At 46.0% G+C, this 18922-nt stretch overlaps 1 protein-coding gene across 2 annotated transcripts in view; it reads left to right on the top strand.

The window, feature by feature from the left end:
* Window positions 1-18922, top strand: part of KLHL30 (kelch like family member 30) — a 94445-nt gene that overhangs the window by 53704 nt on the left and 21819 nt on the right. For both annotated transcript variants that reach the window (XM_063915801.1, XM_063915802.1), the window contains one exon: window positions 10414-10559. In XM_063915801.1, the coding sequence (XP_063771871.1) occupies window positions 10414-10559 (146 nt within the window). The remainder of the gene's footprint in view (window positions 1-10413; window positions 10560-18922) is intronic.

Genomic DNA, 18922 nt, shown 5'->3' with positions numbered 1-18922 from the left:
TGGTTCTGGTCTAGCATCATCTGCAGTAAGCCTTACACTAGGTATGGACATCAGAAGCCCGCCATAAAATGATGGCGAGGATTCATTGAAACTTTTAATTGCGATGGTTCGCACATGCGCAATAGGTGAATTTAGCTGTATCTTCACACTGAATGGCCATCGCTTCAACACCAATCGAAGGGAAAGCCGAAAATTAATGGTAAAAAAAAATTCTAACATCACAAGAAGAACATTGGTGGTGTTAAACCATCAAAATTCGATATCTATCCCTACCTTAAGGGGGTATCACAGAACGCTCAGCACACATCCTTTCCCCCGCTCAGCACACAGCGCGATGTGTGCTGAGCGAGGGGGGGGACGCTCACTTCACCCAGATGTGAAGTGAGCGATCTGACTATATTGTGCCTGCATGCAGGCCAATCTACAGTCAGCGATACCGACGAGCATGGCCTCGCATCACTATCGCTGTGGGGCATACACACAGAGCGGTGTGTGCTTCTTTTCTAAGCAGTCCAGTCAGATTGCCTATAATTTAAGCACAGATCGCTACGTGTGTACCCCCTTTACACTCAGATGACTCACTGAAGTCACACATTAGACCAGTGGTCTCCAACCTTAATTGGGGTGTGAGCTACTTTCGGAAAATAAAACCTCTGAAGGAGCTACCCCCTCCCCCCAATGCGCGTGCGTTCCTGTGAAAGTGTGTGTGGCCTCACAAAAGTGGGTGTTGCCTCACAACTACAAGTAATGCCCCCCCGTATTGTGCCAGATACACAAATAATGCCCCCCCGTATTGTGCCAGATACACAAATAATGCCCCTCAGCAGTGCCAGATATTCAAACAATGCCCCCAGCAGTGCCAGATACACAAATAATGCCCCTCAGCAGTGCCAGATATTCAAACAATGCCCCCAGCAGTGCCAGATACACAAATAATGCCCCCCAGCAGTGCCAGATACAATGCCCCCACCAGTGCCAGATACAATTCCCCCCGCAGTGCCATTTAAAATGCCCCCCGCAGCACCAGATAAAATGCCCCCCCGCAGTATCCAATACAGTGCCCCACACAGTGCTAAACCTTGCTGGTTTCTTCTACTGCTGCCGGTGCTGCTCGTCCTGTATGAAGGACGGAAGGGGAGGAGAGCGCAGCACGCGCCTCTCCTGTGAAGTCTCCGGCGGCGGCCATTTAAAATATGGTGCCGTAAGTGAGCCAATCAAAACTCGGTGCCCGGCAGCCAATCAGGTGCCACAACTACCGGTCCACGAGCTCTCATTGGCTGACGGCTGGCACCATATTAAAAATGAAGGGAGGAGGAGTGCCAGTGACTGCCCAAGCCCGTGCGCTCTGTGAGCTACCGAAAATACTACGGCGAGCTACCGGTAGCTAGCAAGCTACAGGTTGGAGATTACTGCATTAGACAGTTTGAGTGGAACCAGCTCTGGTAGTGTCAAGTTTCACTGTCAGAGCACTCTGTGACTGGATTAGCTCTTCAGTATCCTGAGCAGTCGGTCAATCATAATAATAAACAATTTCCTCTATGCTTGGCAGATTATTGAGAATGCTGGAGAGCCCAGCCAATCACAGCAGAATCATTTGTGACACTGTCGATTGTGCCCGAGCTAGTGCCACCTGGGCTGATTGCTACATTTGATTTATGAAATAATCTAATATACAGTTATTGAAGTAATGCAAAAGAAACATTTTTAATGCAACATTACTACATTGCAGATCCACATGTGGCAAATAAAAGAGCCTTTCTAACATATAGCTCACCCAAACTGCGCAAGGAATTTGGCTGCCTGTAATATGATTAGGCTCTGTATAGAACACTTTATTTACAGTGGAGACATAACTGTGGGAATCCCACTGAAATCATCACGAGGTTTAACTAACAGAAGAATCTGATGAGTTATACAACTGAGGTATCTCCAACTATCAAATGTAGTTCGTGCCTGACCCAACAGAATGAGGAAATATCACTTGCCTTATTTATTTTCCATAACCATTATTAGGTAGACCATGGCCGGCAACAGAAATCTTGGGGCCCTATACAGTGATATCTCTGGGGCCCCCTCAGATTATATATATATATTAGTGATGTGCACCGGAAATTTTTTCGGGTTTTGGTTTTGGATTCGGTTCCGCAGCCGTGTTTTGGATTCGTACTCGTTTTGGCAAAACCTCCCTTAAAAATTTTTTGTCGGATTCGGTTGTGTTTTGGATTTGGGTGTTTTTTTTTTTTTTAAAAACCTCAAAAACAGCTTAAATCATAGAATTTGGGGGCAATTTTGATCCCATAGTATTATTAACCTCAATAACCAAAATTTCCACTCATTTCCAGTCTATTCTGAACACCTCACACCTCACAATATTATTTTTAGTCCTAACATTTGCACCAAGGTCGCTGGATGACTAAGCTAAGCGACCCAAGTGGCCGGCACAAATACCTGGCCCATCTAGGAGTGGCACTGCAGTGCCAGACAGGATGGCTCTTAAAAAAATTGGGCGCAAACATCACATGATCACATCATCATCATCCTCCGATTCCTCACCCCTTTCACTGTGTACATCCCTCTCCTCACAGAGTATTAATTCGTCCCCACCGGAATCCACCATCACAGGTCCCTGTGTACTTTCTGGAGGCAATTGCTGGTGAATGTCTCCACGGAGGAATTGATTATAATTCATTTTGATGAACATCATTTTCTCCACATTTTGTGGAAGTAACCTCATACGCCGATCGCTGACAAGGTGACCGGCTGCACTAAACACTCTTTCGGAGTACACACTGGAGGGGGGGCAACTTAGGTAAAATAAAGCCAGTTTGTGCAAGGGCCTCCAAATTGCCTCTTTTTCCTGCCAGTATACGTACGGACTGTCTGACGTGCCTACTTGGATGCTGTCACTCATATAATCCTCCACCATTCTTTCAATGGTGACAGAATCATATGCAGTGACAGTAGACGACATGTCAGTAATCGTTGGCAGGTCCACAGTCCGGACCAGATGTCAGTTTTCGCTCCTGACTGCCCTGCATCACCACCAGCGGGTGGTTTTAGAAATTTGATCCTTTTCCTGGCAGCTCCAGTGGCGGTAGAAAATGAAGGAGGAGCTGTTGGCGGGTCACGTTCCGCTTGACTTGACAAGTGTCTCACTAGCAGGTCTTTGAACATCTGCAGACTGTGTCTGCCGGAAAGAGAGATACAACGTAGGCTTTAAACCTAGGATCGAACACGGTGGCCAAAATGTAGTGCTCTGATTTCAACAGACTGACCACCCGTGAATCCTGGTAAAGCGAATGAAGGGCTCCCTCCACAAGTCCCACATGCCTAGCGGAATCGCTCCATTTTAGCTCCTCCTTCAATCTCTCCAGCTGCTTCTGCAAAAGCCTGATGAGGGGAATGACCTGACTCAGGCTGGCAGTGTCTGAACTGACTTCACGTGTGGCAAGTTCAAAGGGTTGCAGAACCTTGCACAACGTTGAAATCATTCTCCACTGCGCTTGAGTCATTCCCCCTCCTTTGCCTATATCGTAGGCAGATGTATAGGCTTGAATTGCCTTTTGCTGCTCCTCCATTCTCTGAAGCATATAGAGGGTTGAATTCCACCTCGTTACCACCTCTTGCTTCAGCTGATGGCGGGGAATGTTCAGGAGCGTTTGCTGGTGCTCCAGTCTTCGGCATGCGGTGGCTGGATGCCGAAAGTGGCCCACAATTCTTCGGGCCATCGACAGCATCTCTTGCACGCCCCTGTCATTTTTTTAAAAATTGTGCACCACCAAATTAATTGTTTGTGCAAAACATGGGACGTGCTGGAATTTGCCCACATGTAATGCACGCATAATATTGGTGGCGTTGTCCGATGTCACAAATCCCCAGGAGAGTCCTATTGGGGTAAGCCAATCTGCGATGATGTTCCTCAGTTTCCGTAAGAGGTTGTCAGCTGTGTGCCTCTTATGGAAAGCGGTGATACAAAGCGTAGCCTGCCTAGGAACGAGTTGGCATTTGCGAGATGCTGCTACTGGTGCCGCCGCTGCTGTTCTTGCTGCGGGAGGCAATACATCTACCCAGTGGGCTGTCACAGTCATATAGTCCTTAGTCTGCCCTGCTCCACCTGTCCACATGTCTGTGGTTAAGTGGACATTGGGTACAACTGCATTTTTTAGGACACTGGTGACTCTTTTTCTGACGTCTGTACCGGGGACACACTACCTCAAGAAATTCTCTAAATCCCTGTGAACTAACGGCGGATACCGGATGCACGTCTAACACCAACACAGCTATCAAGGCCTGAGTTATCCGCTTTGCAACAGGATGACTGCTGTGATATTTCATCTTCCTCGCAAAGGACTGTTGGACAGTCAATTGCTTACTGGAAGTAGTACAAGTGGTCTTCCGACTTCCCATCTGGGATGATGATCGACTCCAGCAGCAACAACAGCAGCGCCAGCAGCAGTAGGCATTACACTCAAGGATCCATCGGAGGAACCCAGTCAGGAGAGGACTGGTCAGACTTGCCAGTGACATGGCCTGCAAGACTATTGGCTTTCCTGTCTAAGGAGTAAATTGACACTGAGGGAGTTGGTGGTGTGGTTTGCAGGAGCTTGGGTACAAGAGGAAGAAGGGATTTAGTTGTCAGTGGACTGCTTCCGGTGTCACCCAAAGTTTTTGAACTTGTCAATGACTTCTGATGAATGCGTTCCAGGTGACATATAAGGGAGGATGTTCCTAGGTGGTTAATGTCCTTACCCCTACTTATTACAGCTTGACAAAGGCAACACACGGCTTGACACCAGTTGTCCGCATTTCTGTTTAAATAATTCCACACCGAAGAGGTGATTTTTTTGGTATTTTGACCAGGCATGTCAATGGCCTTATTCATCCCATGGACAACAGGTGTCTCCCCGGGTGCCTGACTTAAACAAACCACCTCTCCATCAGAATCCTTCTTGTCAATTTCCCCCTCAGTGCCAGCAACACCCATATCCTCATCCTGGTGTACTTCAACAGTGACATCTTCAATTTGAATATCAGGAACTGGACTGTGGGTGCTCCTTCCAGCACTTGCAGGGAGCGTGCAAATGGTGGAAGGAGCCAACTCTTCCCGTCCATTGTTGGGAAGGTCAGGCATTGCAACCGACACAGTTGGACTCTCCTTGGGGATTTGTGATTTAGAAGAACGCACAGTTCTTTGCTGTGCTTTTGCCAGCTTAACTCTTTTTATTTTTCTAGCGGGAGGATGAGTGCTTCCATCCTCATGTGAAGCTGACCCACTAGTCATGAGGAACATAGGAGAGGGCCTTAGCCGTTCCTTGCCACTCCGTGTCGTAAATGGCATATTGGCAAGTTTATGCTTCTCCTCAGATGCTTTTAATTTAGATTTTTGGGTCATTTTACTGAACTTTTGTTTTTTTGGATTTTACATGCTCTCTACTATGACATTGGGCATCGGCCTTGGCAGACGACGTTGATGGCATTTCATCATCTCTGCCACGACTAGTGGCAGCAGCTTCAGCACTAGGTGGAAGTGGATCTTGATCTTTCCCTATTTTACCCTCCACATTTTTGTTCTCCATTTTTTAATGTGTGGAATTATATGCCAGTAATATATCTGGAATTAGACGGCAGTAATGTCTGGAATTAGATACCACTAGATAGATACCAGATACCACTGTGACTGGAATGATGATGACCTATGCACAGTGACAGGACACTACCACAGCACCCTACGGCAGCAAGATGCAGCACAAGACACTGGACTTTTAGTCACCACAATGCAGCACTGACACTGAGCACAGATATTAAGCACTGTTCAGGATACTAGAAGTGACACGGAGCTGTAAGATACAGCAATGGACTACTGTACTGTACTACTATATACTGGTGGTCACCACAATGCAGCACTGTACTACTGTATACTGGTCACAACAATGCAGCAGATATTGAGCACTGATCAGGATACTAGAACTGAGTCTGACACGGAGCTGCAAGATACAGCAATGATACTACTGTACTGTACTACTATATACTGGTGTACTGTAAATTAATACTGATATTATTTAGAACTCACCTAAAACTGATACTAGACAGTTCAGCCCCCCTTCTCTGTGGTACCCCTCATCATCACCACCAGCCCCACTGTGCAGCGAGGAGCCCTTTAGTAAACAACAGGCAGAAGGTGCAGGAGCAGGGTGGTTGGGCAGCTCTTTAGGGAGAGCTTGGCCGTTACCGCTTGGGTAAATAAAGCGTAGTGGTGGTGCTCCTTCTGCCTTGCACTCTGGCAGTGACATCGGTCACAGTATTCTTCTGTAGTATAAAAAAAAATCGACTTAAAGTCACATGTTTCTGTATGATTACAGAACCCCTCAGTTACTTCTAATATCCATATAACCGGCAGGAGGAAGTGCTTAGCCTCATACATACTTTTGTTAAAAATTTGCATAAAAATAATTAGAGATGTGCAGAGGGCACTTTTCGTGTTTTGTGGTTTGGTTCTGGTTCCATCCTCATGTTTTGGATCTGGATTGGTTTTGCCAAAACCACACTTTCGGGTTTTGGATCTGCATGATTTAAAAACAAAACATAAAAACAACTAAAATCACAGAATTTGGGGTTAATTTTGTTCCTATGGTATTATTAACCTCAATAACATTAATTTCCACTCATTTCCAGTCTATTCTGAACACCTCACACCTCACAATATTGTTTTTATGCCTAAAAGTTGCACCGAGGTAGCTGTATGACTAAGCTAAGCGACACAAGTGTGCGGCACAAACACTTGGCCCATCTAGGAGTGGCACTGCAGTGGCAGACAGGATGGAAGGTTTAAAAAATAGTCCCCAAACAGCACATCATGCAAAGAAGAAAAAGAGGTGCAATTAGGTAGCTGTATGAATAAGCTAAGCGACACAAGTGTGCGGCCCAAACACCTGGCCCATCTAGGAGTGGCACTGCAGTGGCAGACAGGATGGCACTTAAAAAACTAGGCCCCAAACAGCACGTCATGCAAAGAAGAAAAAGAGGTGCAATGAGGTAGCTGTATGACTAAGCTAAGCGACACAAGTGTGCGGCACAAACAACATGGGATGTGCTGGAATTTGCCCAGATGTAATACACCACAGTATTGGTGGCACAGGAGAGCGTACCCCTAAACCAAACACACACACAGCAAAGCCTGTAAAATTAATTTGGATAATAATAACCCTTTTATTTGGAGCTATTATAATAATATGCAGAACAGGCGAGCGTACCCCTACACCAGGGCAAACCCTGTAAAAATTATTTGGACAATAATATAAGTAATGTATATAACCCTTTTATTTGGAGTAAATAATATACAGCAGAGGACACCACCACTGGACTTATGGCAGCACAAGACACCACCACTGGACTGATGCAGCATAAGACACCACCACTGGACTGATGCAGCACAAGATAGCACCACTGGACTGGAATTATACGGCAGTACCACTGGACTTATACGGCAGTACCCCTGGACATATACGGCAGTATCACTAGACTGGACTTATACGCCAGTACCACTGTAATTATACGGCAGGATCACTGGAATTACATGGCAGGATCACTGGATTTATACGCCAGTACCACTGGAATTATATGGCAGAATCACTGGAATTATACGGCAGTACCACTGGAATTATACGGCAGTACCACTGGACTTATATGGCAGTACCACTGGACATATACTGGACATATACGGCATTAGCATTGGACTGGATTTATATGCCAGTACCACTGGACATATACGGCAGTATCACTGGACTGGATTTATACAGCAGTACTACTGGACTTATACGCCAGTACCACTGGAATTATACGGCAGGATCACTGGATTTATACGCCAGTACCCCTGGAATTATATGGCAGTACCACTGGACCTATACGGCAGTATCACTGGACTGGACTTTTACGCCAGTACCACTGGAATTATACGGCAGGATCACTGGAATTATACAGCAGTACCACTGGACTTTTACGCCAGTACTACTGGATTTATACGGCAGGATTACTGGATTTATACTCCAGTACCACTGGAATTATACGGCAGGATCACTGGACTTATATGCCAGTACCACTGGAATTATACAGCAGTACCACTGGACATATACGGCAGTATCACTGGACTGGACTTATACGCCAGTACCGCTGGAATTATACGGCAGGATCACTGGAATTATACGGCAGGATCACTGGATTTATACGGCAGTACCGCAGGACATATACAGCAACACAGGGACACCACCACTGGACTGATGCAGGATAACACAGTACCACTGCAATGGACTGGACTTATACAGCAGCACTAGACATATGGCAGCAGAGGACACCACCACTGTGACTGGACTGATGCAGCACAGGACACTACCACTGAACTGATGCAGCACAACACAGCACCACTGGACTGGACTTATACCACAGCACTGGACATATTGCAGCAGAGGACACAACCACTGTGACTGGACTGATGCAGCACAAGACACTAACACTGAACTGATGCAGGACAGTGAGGAGGGAGACACATCCTCTCTCTACACTCTCCAATGCCAGAGTGAAAATGGCGGCGACACGCGGCTCCTTATATGGTATCCAAACCCTGCAAGAATCCGACAGCGGGATGATGACGTTTTTCCTCCTTCTGGTTTCTGAATCAGGCAGGAAAACCCAAGCCGGACTTGGATCCGGGCTCGAGACATTAAGTTCAGTAGGGTACGGTTCTCTGAGAACCGAACCCGCTCATCTCTAAAAATTATTATGGGAGAAGTTAAGGAAAAGTGTTTTAATATGTTCCTTCTCAGTGTTATACTTGGAGTCCACCTAAAATAAAAATACACATCCTCCAAAGTAAGTGTACGTTAAAAAAAAAAAAAAAGGGACTAATTAGTAGACTTTTCCACTGATACCCCTTTTCCACTGCAGACCCAGGAAATTGCCAGGTCTATAACCCAGAAAATTCCCTGGTCCTCAGCCTGATCTGGGTAAAGAGCAGGGTCAGGGACACGTGTCGAATTCCCGGGTCAGACCCTTTTCCAGTACCAAACTTCCAGGGTTGATGCACATTCACATGCAAAACCCTGTTATTTTTATATCAGTGGAAAAGGGGTATAACATAAAGATCATGCATCAACTCTGGATTTTTGGCAGTGGAAAAGGGTCCCCGACTGTGCTCTTTACCCGAGTCGGACTGAGGACACGGGTAAAGAGGCTGTTTTGCAAAACCTGTTGTGCAAACGCAGAGCCGGCCCTAACCAATATGATGCCCTAGGCAAGATTTTTGCTGGTGTCCCCTCCTCCCCCCGGCTCATTTTGGTGTGCTCCTACTCAATATATTTTAAATAGGAACAGTGCACGCATTCAGTGCACAGCTCACACAGGGAAATGTTCTTTCTGGGAAGGGGCATGACCATACAGTAGTACCCCCAATTCAAATTACGCCATCCAGTAGTGCAACTTTATTTGCATTTTATCATGCTATAGTGTCCCTTATTCACGTTACATCACACTGTAGTACCACTTTACTCTATATACGTTACTCCTCACAGTAGTGATCCTTATTCACATTACATCACACTGAATTACTCCTTATTCATATTATACCACATTATATTGCTCTTTATTCACATTAGACAACACAGTAGTGCCCTTTCTATATGTTACGCCACACAGTAGAGCACCTTATACACATAATGCCACACATTAGTAATGCATTTATACACATAATACTACACAGTAATGCCCCTTACACATATGACACACATTGTTAGTGTCCTTATAAACATAATGCCCCTTACACATTATCCCAACCTTTATTAATGTCCTTATACACATAATGCCCCTTACACATATGCCGACACTACTGCACAACCAAACCACCTGCACTCAGCACTCACATGGCCGCTAACACTGTGACCTCTGCCTCTGCTTGGATACAGATGTGTTCTCATACATCTTGTCTCAATACGCCATGCAGCAGGATATGCCTGGTGTGACTCAGCTGGCAGCGCTGCTTACGTCAGGCACTTTTTTGCCGAAAATGCCTCTTATCTGCATTACTATGTGGCTTGTATGCACAAGCAGCTTCTGCTGATTATAACGATATGCGGCATGCCTATATTCTGTGTGCGATCGTGGCTGTATCTGCATACGAAATGCTACGTTACAGTGATTTCCAGGAATACACTGTAATGTAGTATTTCCTATGCAGATACAGCGCAGTCACACACAGAACATAGGCATGCTGCATATCATTTTAATCAGCAGAAGCTGCTTGTGCCCCTAGGCATATCAAATGCCCTAGGCATGTGCCTAGTTTGCCTATGCCTAGGGCTGTCTCTGCGCAAACGGCATAAACGGTGACTATGAGGCGTAATGCTTGAGTCTTCTTATACTCCGCAGATAGCTGGTATGTCATCGCATCTCCATTCATCCCAAAGTACTTGTCGTCGCCTCGCTGCTGTGCACTGGAAGGGGCTGTGTACCTAATTGCTGACAACACCAAGAAAGTTTACATGTATCAGCTAGAAGCCAATCTGTGGAAGAAGGTGAGTAAATGATTAGACATCCTGGCAACAGGTTTTTTATGGGAATATGTTGTACAGTTTGTGGCTTCATCACAGTGTTTATGGACTACTGAGTGCCATGAACAAAAAACATCAAATGAATTTAAATACAGATTCACTTCCACAAATTTCCCTGCCACATTTTTTGTTGGAATGCCTAGTGCCTTAAATACTCATATGTTAGTTCCATATAAACAATGACAACAGAATTATTTGGGCTCTTCAAGAATAATTTAATAAACTATCTGTAGTGAATGTCGGAGTTTAACATCTAATAAATATTGCTGCTAAAACCAATATCACTGTAACCCTGCTTGCCTGGACGGAGGTAGCTCACAGCCTGATTACTTTGTTGTGTCTGTATGGTAATGCTGCAGCATGAATCCGCCGATGTGCGCACCATTGCATCGCAAGCCTGTGGTGGCTCAGAATGTCTGACTGTACATGGCTACTAGCGCCAGTGGACGCATGATCTACATGCAGTTCCAACCTGCGCCCCCCGGCAGTAACCATCCGGACACATGCGCAGTGTATCTCGGACACATACACAGAAAGTAAAACATTGGGTGTTTGCTTCCAACCCTGAATCATCCCCTCAGTTCTCTTACCTCAGGATACTGTGATTTTATCAGACAGGTGTCCAAACATCAGGGCCGCATTAAGGTTTATGTGGTTTCGAGACAGGGTTAGACTGATCTGCGGGTATGTAGGGTATATCCCCAGTGGGCACACTGCCTGAGGGCCCCAACCACTCCTCTAGGGGTCAGTATCATGGATAAAATGGAGTTCTTGGTTTGTTTCTATGGAAACTAACCGTCCTGCCAATCAAAATGGGTGGTCCTGCACACCCTATCTCCTCCTTTATAAAGAGTCCCTATTCTTTGCATTTCATCTCTAATGGTTGGCCAAGTCCCTCTGCGGTGGCTGTACACACTCTCTCTGGTGGCTAGATACACCCCTTAATCTTGGGCCCCTACCACTGTATTCTGTGGTGGGATCTGCAAGCCCCAGCCTGACACTGGTTTCAGAGCAACTAACTTGTGTAGGTTCCACCAATAAAATTGTCAGTATGAAATACTAGCAATGTTGTTAAAAATAATAATGTGTAAATACCCCCATCACCACAAAACTGTAGTTCCCTGAGTTCACATTATGCTACACAGAAATCCCAGATCACATATGCCACAGAGCCCCCCACGCTTGTGATGTAGCTATGTGTTGGGGCACCTTGGCTACCGATCCAGTTGCCCTGTGGATAATCTGGCTCTGCTCTGCACATGCAGGATTGATTACTATGGCCTTACTCAGCTTGGATCGCTATTGAGGCAAAAATTGTGATTTTTTGTTCAGGACTGCTTCTGCTAAAAAAACGCATGTGTAGAGCCGCCCAGAAAAGTAAAAGACACCCACTGATGCATTCGCATAATTGCGATGCGTACACAGAAATCGAGTACCATTAACAATTCTGGTTGACCCATGCAGCCGTGTCATGGGCCTAATTCAGTAAGGATTGCAAATTCTGCTAATTAGCAGAATTTGCAATCCTTTTGTTCACATGCCGGGGGCTGCCCAGCATGCTGACCGCCGCCTCCCCCCATTTCATCAAGCAGAAATTGCGATCGCATTGCAATTTTTGCTTGATAGCAGAAATTAAGGCTGCACCTGCAGGAGGCCCGCCGCCGTGTTTCTGATTGCAGTGGCTGCATGTGATGTCATGCAGCCGCCGCGATCACGCCCACACCATGCCCCCCATTTCAGTGACGGCGCCCCCGTTTGCCCTTCTCCGCTCCCGCAACGCTCAGTCTCCGCATAGGGAACGGAGCGTTGTCTCTCCCCACCTCGCGAACGCCTCTGCCTGATTGACTGGCAGAGGCGATCGCATTTTCTGCGGCCGCATCTTCTTTGTAATTTTTGCGGTTGGATCACGTTTTGCAATCCAACCTGAATTAAGGCCCATGTTTTTAATCGCAGCAATCGCAGTTAACTTCAGATGCACACACCAAAAATGCATTTTTTCAACCACTCTCCGCAAATGCCATGTGACCTCCCACAAATGGACAATTCCTGGCAATTGCTATGCGATCGCAGATCTCTGGGCCAGCGATCGCTTTGCATTTACATTTCGGACTTCAGCATGCGCAACTCAGTCGCAGTGCATGCACAGTTGTCCAATAATTGTCCGATTCCTTGAGATTATAATAAGGTGTTGTAAATATCAGCAGTGATAACTGATGATAGTACAGTATAAGTACTGTATATAATGCACCACCTAGAACGGTGATAATGAATTATATGACTGGAATACTGATTATAAATGGGTTATAAATAATACATCCAAAGTTATAAGACAATTTTGTTAATTAGGTTAATAATTAAAGGTTTCAGATTTAGGGGCTTAAGCCGAGTTGGACAGAAAACACCCTGAAAATAAGATGCATTTTGGGCCTAACTAATGTTTGTACACACGTGCCTACGCAGCTGCAATTTTTCAGGCTATGGACTTGCTTATCATCGCAAGTGAAGAAATGAATATTAGTGATGTGCACTCGACATTTTTCGGGTTTTGTGTTTTGGTTTTGGATTCGGTTCCGCGGCCGTGTTTTGGATTCGGACGCGTTTTGGCAAAACCTCCCTGAAATTTTTTTGTCGGATTCGGTTGTGTTTTGAATTCGTTTTTCTTTTACAAAAACCCCTCAAAAACAGCTTAAATCATAGAATTTGGGGGTCATTTTGATCCCATAGTATTATTAACCTCAATAACCATAATTTCCACTCATTTTCTCTGTCTATTCTGAACACCTCACACCTCACAATATTATTTTTAGCCCTAAAATTTGCACCGAGGTCGCTGGATGACTAAGCTAAGCGACCCAAGTGGCCGACACAAACACCTGGCTCATCTAGGAGTGGTACTGCAGTGTCAGGCAGGATGGCACTTCAAAAAAATAGTCCCCAAACAGCACATTATGCAAAGAAAAAAAGAGGCGCAATGAGGTAGCTGTGTGACTAAGCTAAGCGACCCAAGTGGCCGACACAAACACCTGGCCCATCTAGGAGTGGCACTGCAGTGTCAGACAGGATGGCACTTCCAAAAATAGTCCCCAAACAGCACATGATGCAAAGAAAAATGAGAGAAAAAAAGAGGTGCAGGCATCGCAACCAACACAATTGGACTCTCCTTGGGGATTTGTGATTTAGAAGAACGCACAGTTCTTTGCTGTGCTTTTGCCATCTTAACTCTTAAGTTTTCTAGCAGGAGGATGAGTGCTTCCATCCTCAGGTGAAGCTGAACCACTAGCCTTGAACATAGGCCAGGGCCTCAGCCGTTCCTTGCCACTCCGTGTCGTAAATGGCACATTGGCAAGTTTACGCTTCTCCTCAGACGATTTTGATTTAGATTTTTGGGTCATTTTACTGAGCTTTATTTTTTTGGATTTTACATGCTCTCTATTATGACATTGTGCATCGGCCTTGGCAGACGACGTTGATGGCATTTCATCGTCTCGGCCATGACTAGTGGCAGCAGCTTCAGCATGAGGTGGAAGTGGATCTTGATCTTTCCCTATTTTACCCTCCACATTTTTGTTCTCCATTTTTTAATGTGTGGAATTATATGCCAGTATCAATAGCAATGGCCTACTACTATATATACTGCGCACAACTGAAATGCACCACAGGTATGGATGGATAGTATACTTGATGACACAGAGGTAGGTAGAGCAGTGGCCTTCTGTACCGTACTGCTATATATTATATACTGGTGGTCAGCAAACTGTGCAAAACTGAAATGCACCACAGGTATGGATGGATAGTATACTTGACGACACAGATGTAGGTAGAGCAGTGGCCTACTGTACCGTACTGCTATATATTATGTACTGGTAGTCAGCAAACTGTGCAAAACTGAAATGCACCACAGGTATGGATGGATAGTATACTTGACGACACAGAGGTAGGTAGAGCAGTGGCCTACTGTACCGTACTGCTATATATTATATACTGGTGGTCAGCAAACTGTGCAAAACTGAAATGCACCACAGGTATGGATGGATAGTATAATTGACGACACAGAGGTAGGTAGAGCAGTGGCCTTCTGTACCGTACTGCTATATATTATATACTGGTGGTCAGCAAAATTATGCACTGTACTCCTACTATATACTACAATGCAGCACAGATATGGAGCGTTTTTCAGGCAGAGAACGTATAATACTGGTGGTCACTGGTCAGCAAAACTCTGCACTGTACTCCTCCTATATAATACTGGTGGTCCCCAGTCCCCACAATAAAGCAGTGTGAGCACAGATATATGCAGCACACTGAGCACAGATATGGAGCGTTTTTCAGGCAGAGAACGTATAATACTGGTGGTCACTGGTCAGCAAAACTCTGCACTGTACTCCTCCTATATAATATACTGGTGGTCCCCAGTCCCCACAATAAAGCAGTGTGAGCACAGATATATGCAGCACACTGAGCACAGATATGGAGCGTTTTTCAGGCAGAGAACGTATAATACTGGTGGTCACTGGTCAGCAAAACTCTGCACTGTACTCCTCCTATATAATACTGGTGGTCCCCAGTCCCCACAATAAAGCAGTGTGAGCACAGATATATGCAGCACACTGAGCACAGATATGGAGCGTTTTTCAGGCAGAGAACGTATAATACTGGTGGTTACTGGTCACTGGTCAGCAAAACTCTGCACTGTACTCCTCCTATATAATACTGGTGGTCCCCAGTCCCCACAATAAAGCAGTATGAGCACAGATATATGCAGCACACTGAGCACAGATATGGAGTGTTTTTCAGGAAGAGAACGTATAATACTGGTGGTCACTGGTCAGCAAAACTCTGCACTGTACTCCTCCTATATAATATACTGGTGTTCCCCAGTCCCCACAATAAAGCAGTGTGAGCACAGATATATGCAGCACACTGAGCACAGATATGGAGCGTTTTTCAGGCAGAGAACGTATAATACTGGTGGTCACTGGTCAGCAAAACTCTGCACTGTACTCCTCCTATAATACTGCTGGTCCCCAGAATAAAGATATTTGTAGCCCCCTGAAACAAAGTGAGAGGACGCCAGCCACGTCCTCTCACTATCATTTCCAATGTTCGAGTGAAAAATGGCGGCGACGCGCGGCTCCTTATATAGAATCCGAATCTCGCGAGAATCCGACAGCGGGATGATGACGTTCGGGCGCGCTCGGGTTAACCGAGCAAGGCGGGAGGATCCGAGTCGCTCGGACCCGTGAAAAAAAAGGTGAAGTTCGGGCGGGTTCGGATCCCGAGGATCCGAACCCGCTCATCACTAATGAATATAGACACCCCCCGGAGCCATCGCACACCAAAGCAATAATGAGGAACATCGACTTCCTGAGCGAGTCTATGGTCACAAGGACTGGTCGCGGCAGTAATGATGCAGGTGCCATGTTTCTCTATGTACATGAATACAGCTGGCAGCAGATATATGGCTCGAAAATGGCCATGACACACCTTTGTTTTTGCCGCCACTCCCCATTACCTCCTTGGTCCCTTTCTGGTAATCACTCTGTGATAAGACTCTCATAGCGAGCAGCATCGGTACCTTGGTGCGTGCACAGTGCGATTGCAGCACACGCACAGTCTACCGATAGTTAATTGCTCAGTTGTGTGAACACGGGCATTATGTACAAACATGAATTAGGCCCTTTGTGTAGCTTGCAGAGCTTGCTGTGTATGCATCGGGCATGCAGCTCAGAAACGGGTAACACGTGCTTGGCTTCTGCCAGGAGATGCCGCTTCACACTGGTTGTAGTAAATGCTACATTTACAGCACACAATACTGTTCTAAGCTACATTCACCATGTAAAAGTAAACTTGAACAAGATGCAAAGACAAAATTAAGTATTTATCCATCACCTTCCCCTACGGGAATGTGCTTTTTTGCAATAAAACTAGAGATGTGCACTTGAAATTTTTCGGGTTTTGTGTTTTGGTTTTGGGTTCGGTTCCGCGGCCGTGTTTTGGGTTCGACCGCGTTTTGGCAAAACCTCACCGAATTTTTTTTGTCGGATTCGGGTGTGTTTTGGATTCGGGTGTTTTTTTCAAAAAACACTAAAAAACAGCTTAAATCATAGAATTTGGGGGTCATTTTGATCCCAAAGTATTATTAACCTAAAAAACCATAATTTCCACTCATTTTCAGTCTATTCTGAACACCTCACACCTCACAATATTATTTTTAGTCCTAAAATTTGCACAGAGGTCGCTGGATGACTAAGCTAAGCGACCCTAGTGGCCGACACAAACACCTGGCCCATCTAGGAGTGGCACTGCAGTGTCACGCAGGATGGCCCTTCCAAAAAATACTCCCCAAACAGCACATGATGCAAAGAAAAAAAGAGGCGCAATGAGGTAGCTGTGTGAGTAAGCTAAGCGACCCTAGTGGCCGACACAAACACCTGGCCCATCTAGGAGTGGCACTGCAGTGTCACGCAGGATGGCCCTTCCAAAAAACACTCCCCAAACAGCACATGACGCAAAGAAAAAAAGAGGCGCAATGAGGTAGCTGTGTGAGTAAGCTAAGCGACCCTAGTGGCCGACACAAACACCTGGCCCATCTAGGAGTGGCACTGCAGTGTCACGCAGGATGGCCCTTCCAAAAAACACTCCCCAAACAGCACATGACGCAAAGAAAAAAAGAGGCGCAATGAGGTAGCTGTGTGAGTAAGCTAAGCGACCCTAGTGGCCGACACAAACACCTGGCCCATCTAGGAGTGGCACTGCAGTGTCACGCAGGATGGCCCTTCAAAAAAATACTCCCCAAACAGCACATGACGCAAAGAAAAATTAAAGAAAAAAGAGGTGCAAGATGGAATTGTCCTTGGGCCCTCCCACCCACCCTTATGTTGTATAAACAGGACATGCACACTTTAACCAACCCATCATTTCAGTGACAGGGTCTGCCACACGACTGTGACTGAAATTACGGGTTGGTTTGGACCCCCACCAAAAAAGAAGCAATTAATCTCTCCTTGCACAAACTGGCTCTACAGAGGCAAGATGTCCACCTCATCATCATCCTCCGATATATCACCGTGTACATCCCCCTCCTCACAGATTATCAATTCGTCCCCACTGGAATCCACCATCTCAGCTCCCTGTGTACTTTGTGGAGGCAATTGCTGCTGGTCAATGTCTCCACGGAGGAATTGATTATAATTAATTTTAATGAACATCATCTTCTCCACATTTTCTGGAAGTAACCTCGTACGCCGATTGCTGACAAGGTGAGCGGCGGCACTAAACACTCTTTCGGAGTACACACTTGTGGGAGGGCAACTTAGGTAGAATAAAGCCAGTTTGTGCAAGGGCCTCCAAATTGCCTCTTTTTCCTGCCAGTATAAGTACGGACTGTCTAACGTGCCTACTTGGATGCGGTCACTCATATAATCCTCCACCATTCTTTCAATGGGGAGAGAATCATATGCAGTGACAGTAGACGACATGTCCGTAATCGTTGTCAGGTCCTTCAGTCCGGACCAGATGTCAGCATCAGCAGTCGCTCCAGACTGCCCTGCATCACCGCCAGCGGGTGGGCTCGGAATTCTGAGCCTTTTCCTCGCACCCCCAGTTGCGGGAGAATGTGAAGGAGGAGATGTTGACAGGTCGCGTTCCGCTTGACTTGACAATTTTCTCACCAGCAGGTCTTTGAACCCCAGCAGACTTGTGTCTGCCGGAAAGAGAGATCCAAGGTAGGTTTTAAATCTAGGATCGAGCACGGTGGCCAAAATGTAGTGATCTGATTTCAACAGATTGACCACCCGTGAATCCTTGTTAAGCGAATTAAGGGCTCCATTCACAAGTCCCACATGCCTAGCGGAATCGCTCCGTGTTAGCTCCTCCTTCAATGTCTCCAGCTTCTTCTGCAAAAGCCTGATGAGGGGAATGACCTGACTCAGGCTGGCAGTGTCTGAACTGACTTCACGTGTGGCAAGTTCAAAGGGCAGCAGAACCTTGCACAACGTTGAAATCATTCTCCACTGCGCTTGAGACAGGTGCATTCCACCTCCTATATCGTGCTCAATTGTATAGGCTTGAATGGCCTTTTGCTGCTCCTCCAACCTCTGAAGCATATATAGGGTTGAATTCCACCTCGTTACCACTTCTTGTTTCAGATGATGGCAGGGCAGGTTCAGGCGTTTTTGGTGTTGCTCCAGTCTTCTGTACGTGGTGCCTGTACGCCGAAAGTGTCCCGCAATTCTTCTGGCCACCGACAGCATCTCTTGCACGCCCCTGTCGTTTTTTAAAAAATTCTGCACCACCAAATTCAAGGTATGTGCAAAACATGGGACGTG

The sequence above is a fragment of the Pseudophryne corroboree genome, chromosome 4, assembly GCF_028390025.1.
Source record: "Pseudophryne corroboree isolate aPseCor3 chromosome 4, aPseCor3.hap2, whole genome shotgun sequence".
Lineage (NCBI taxonomy): Eukaryota > Metazoa > Chordata > Amphibia > Anura > Myobatrachidae > Pseudophryne > Pseudophryne corroboree.
This window is presented reverse-complemented; position numbering and strand designations above follow the sequence as displayed.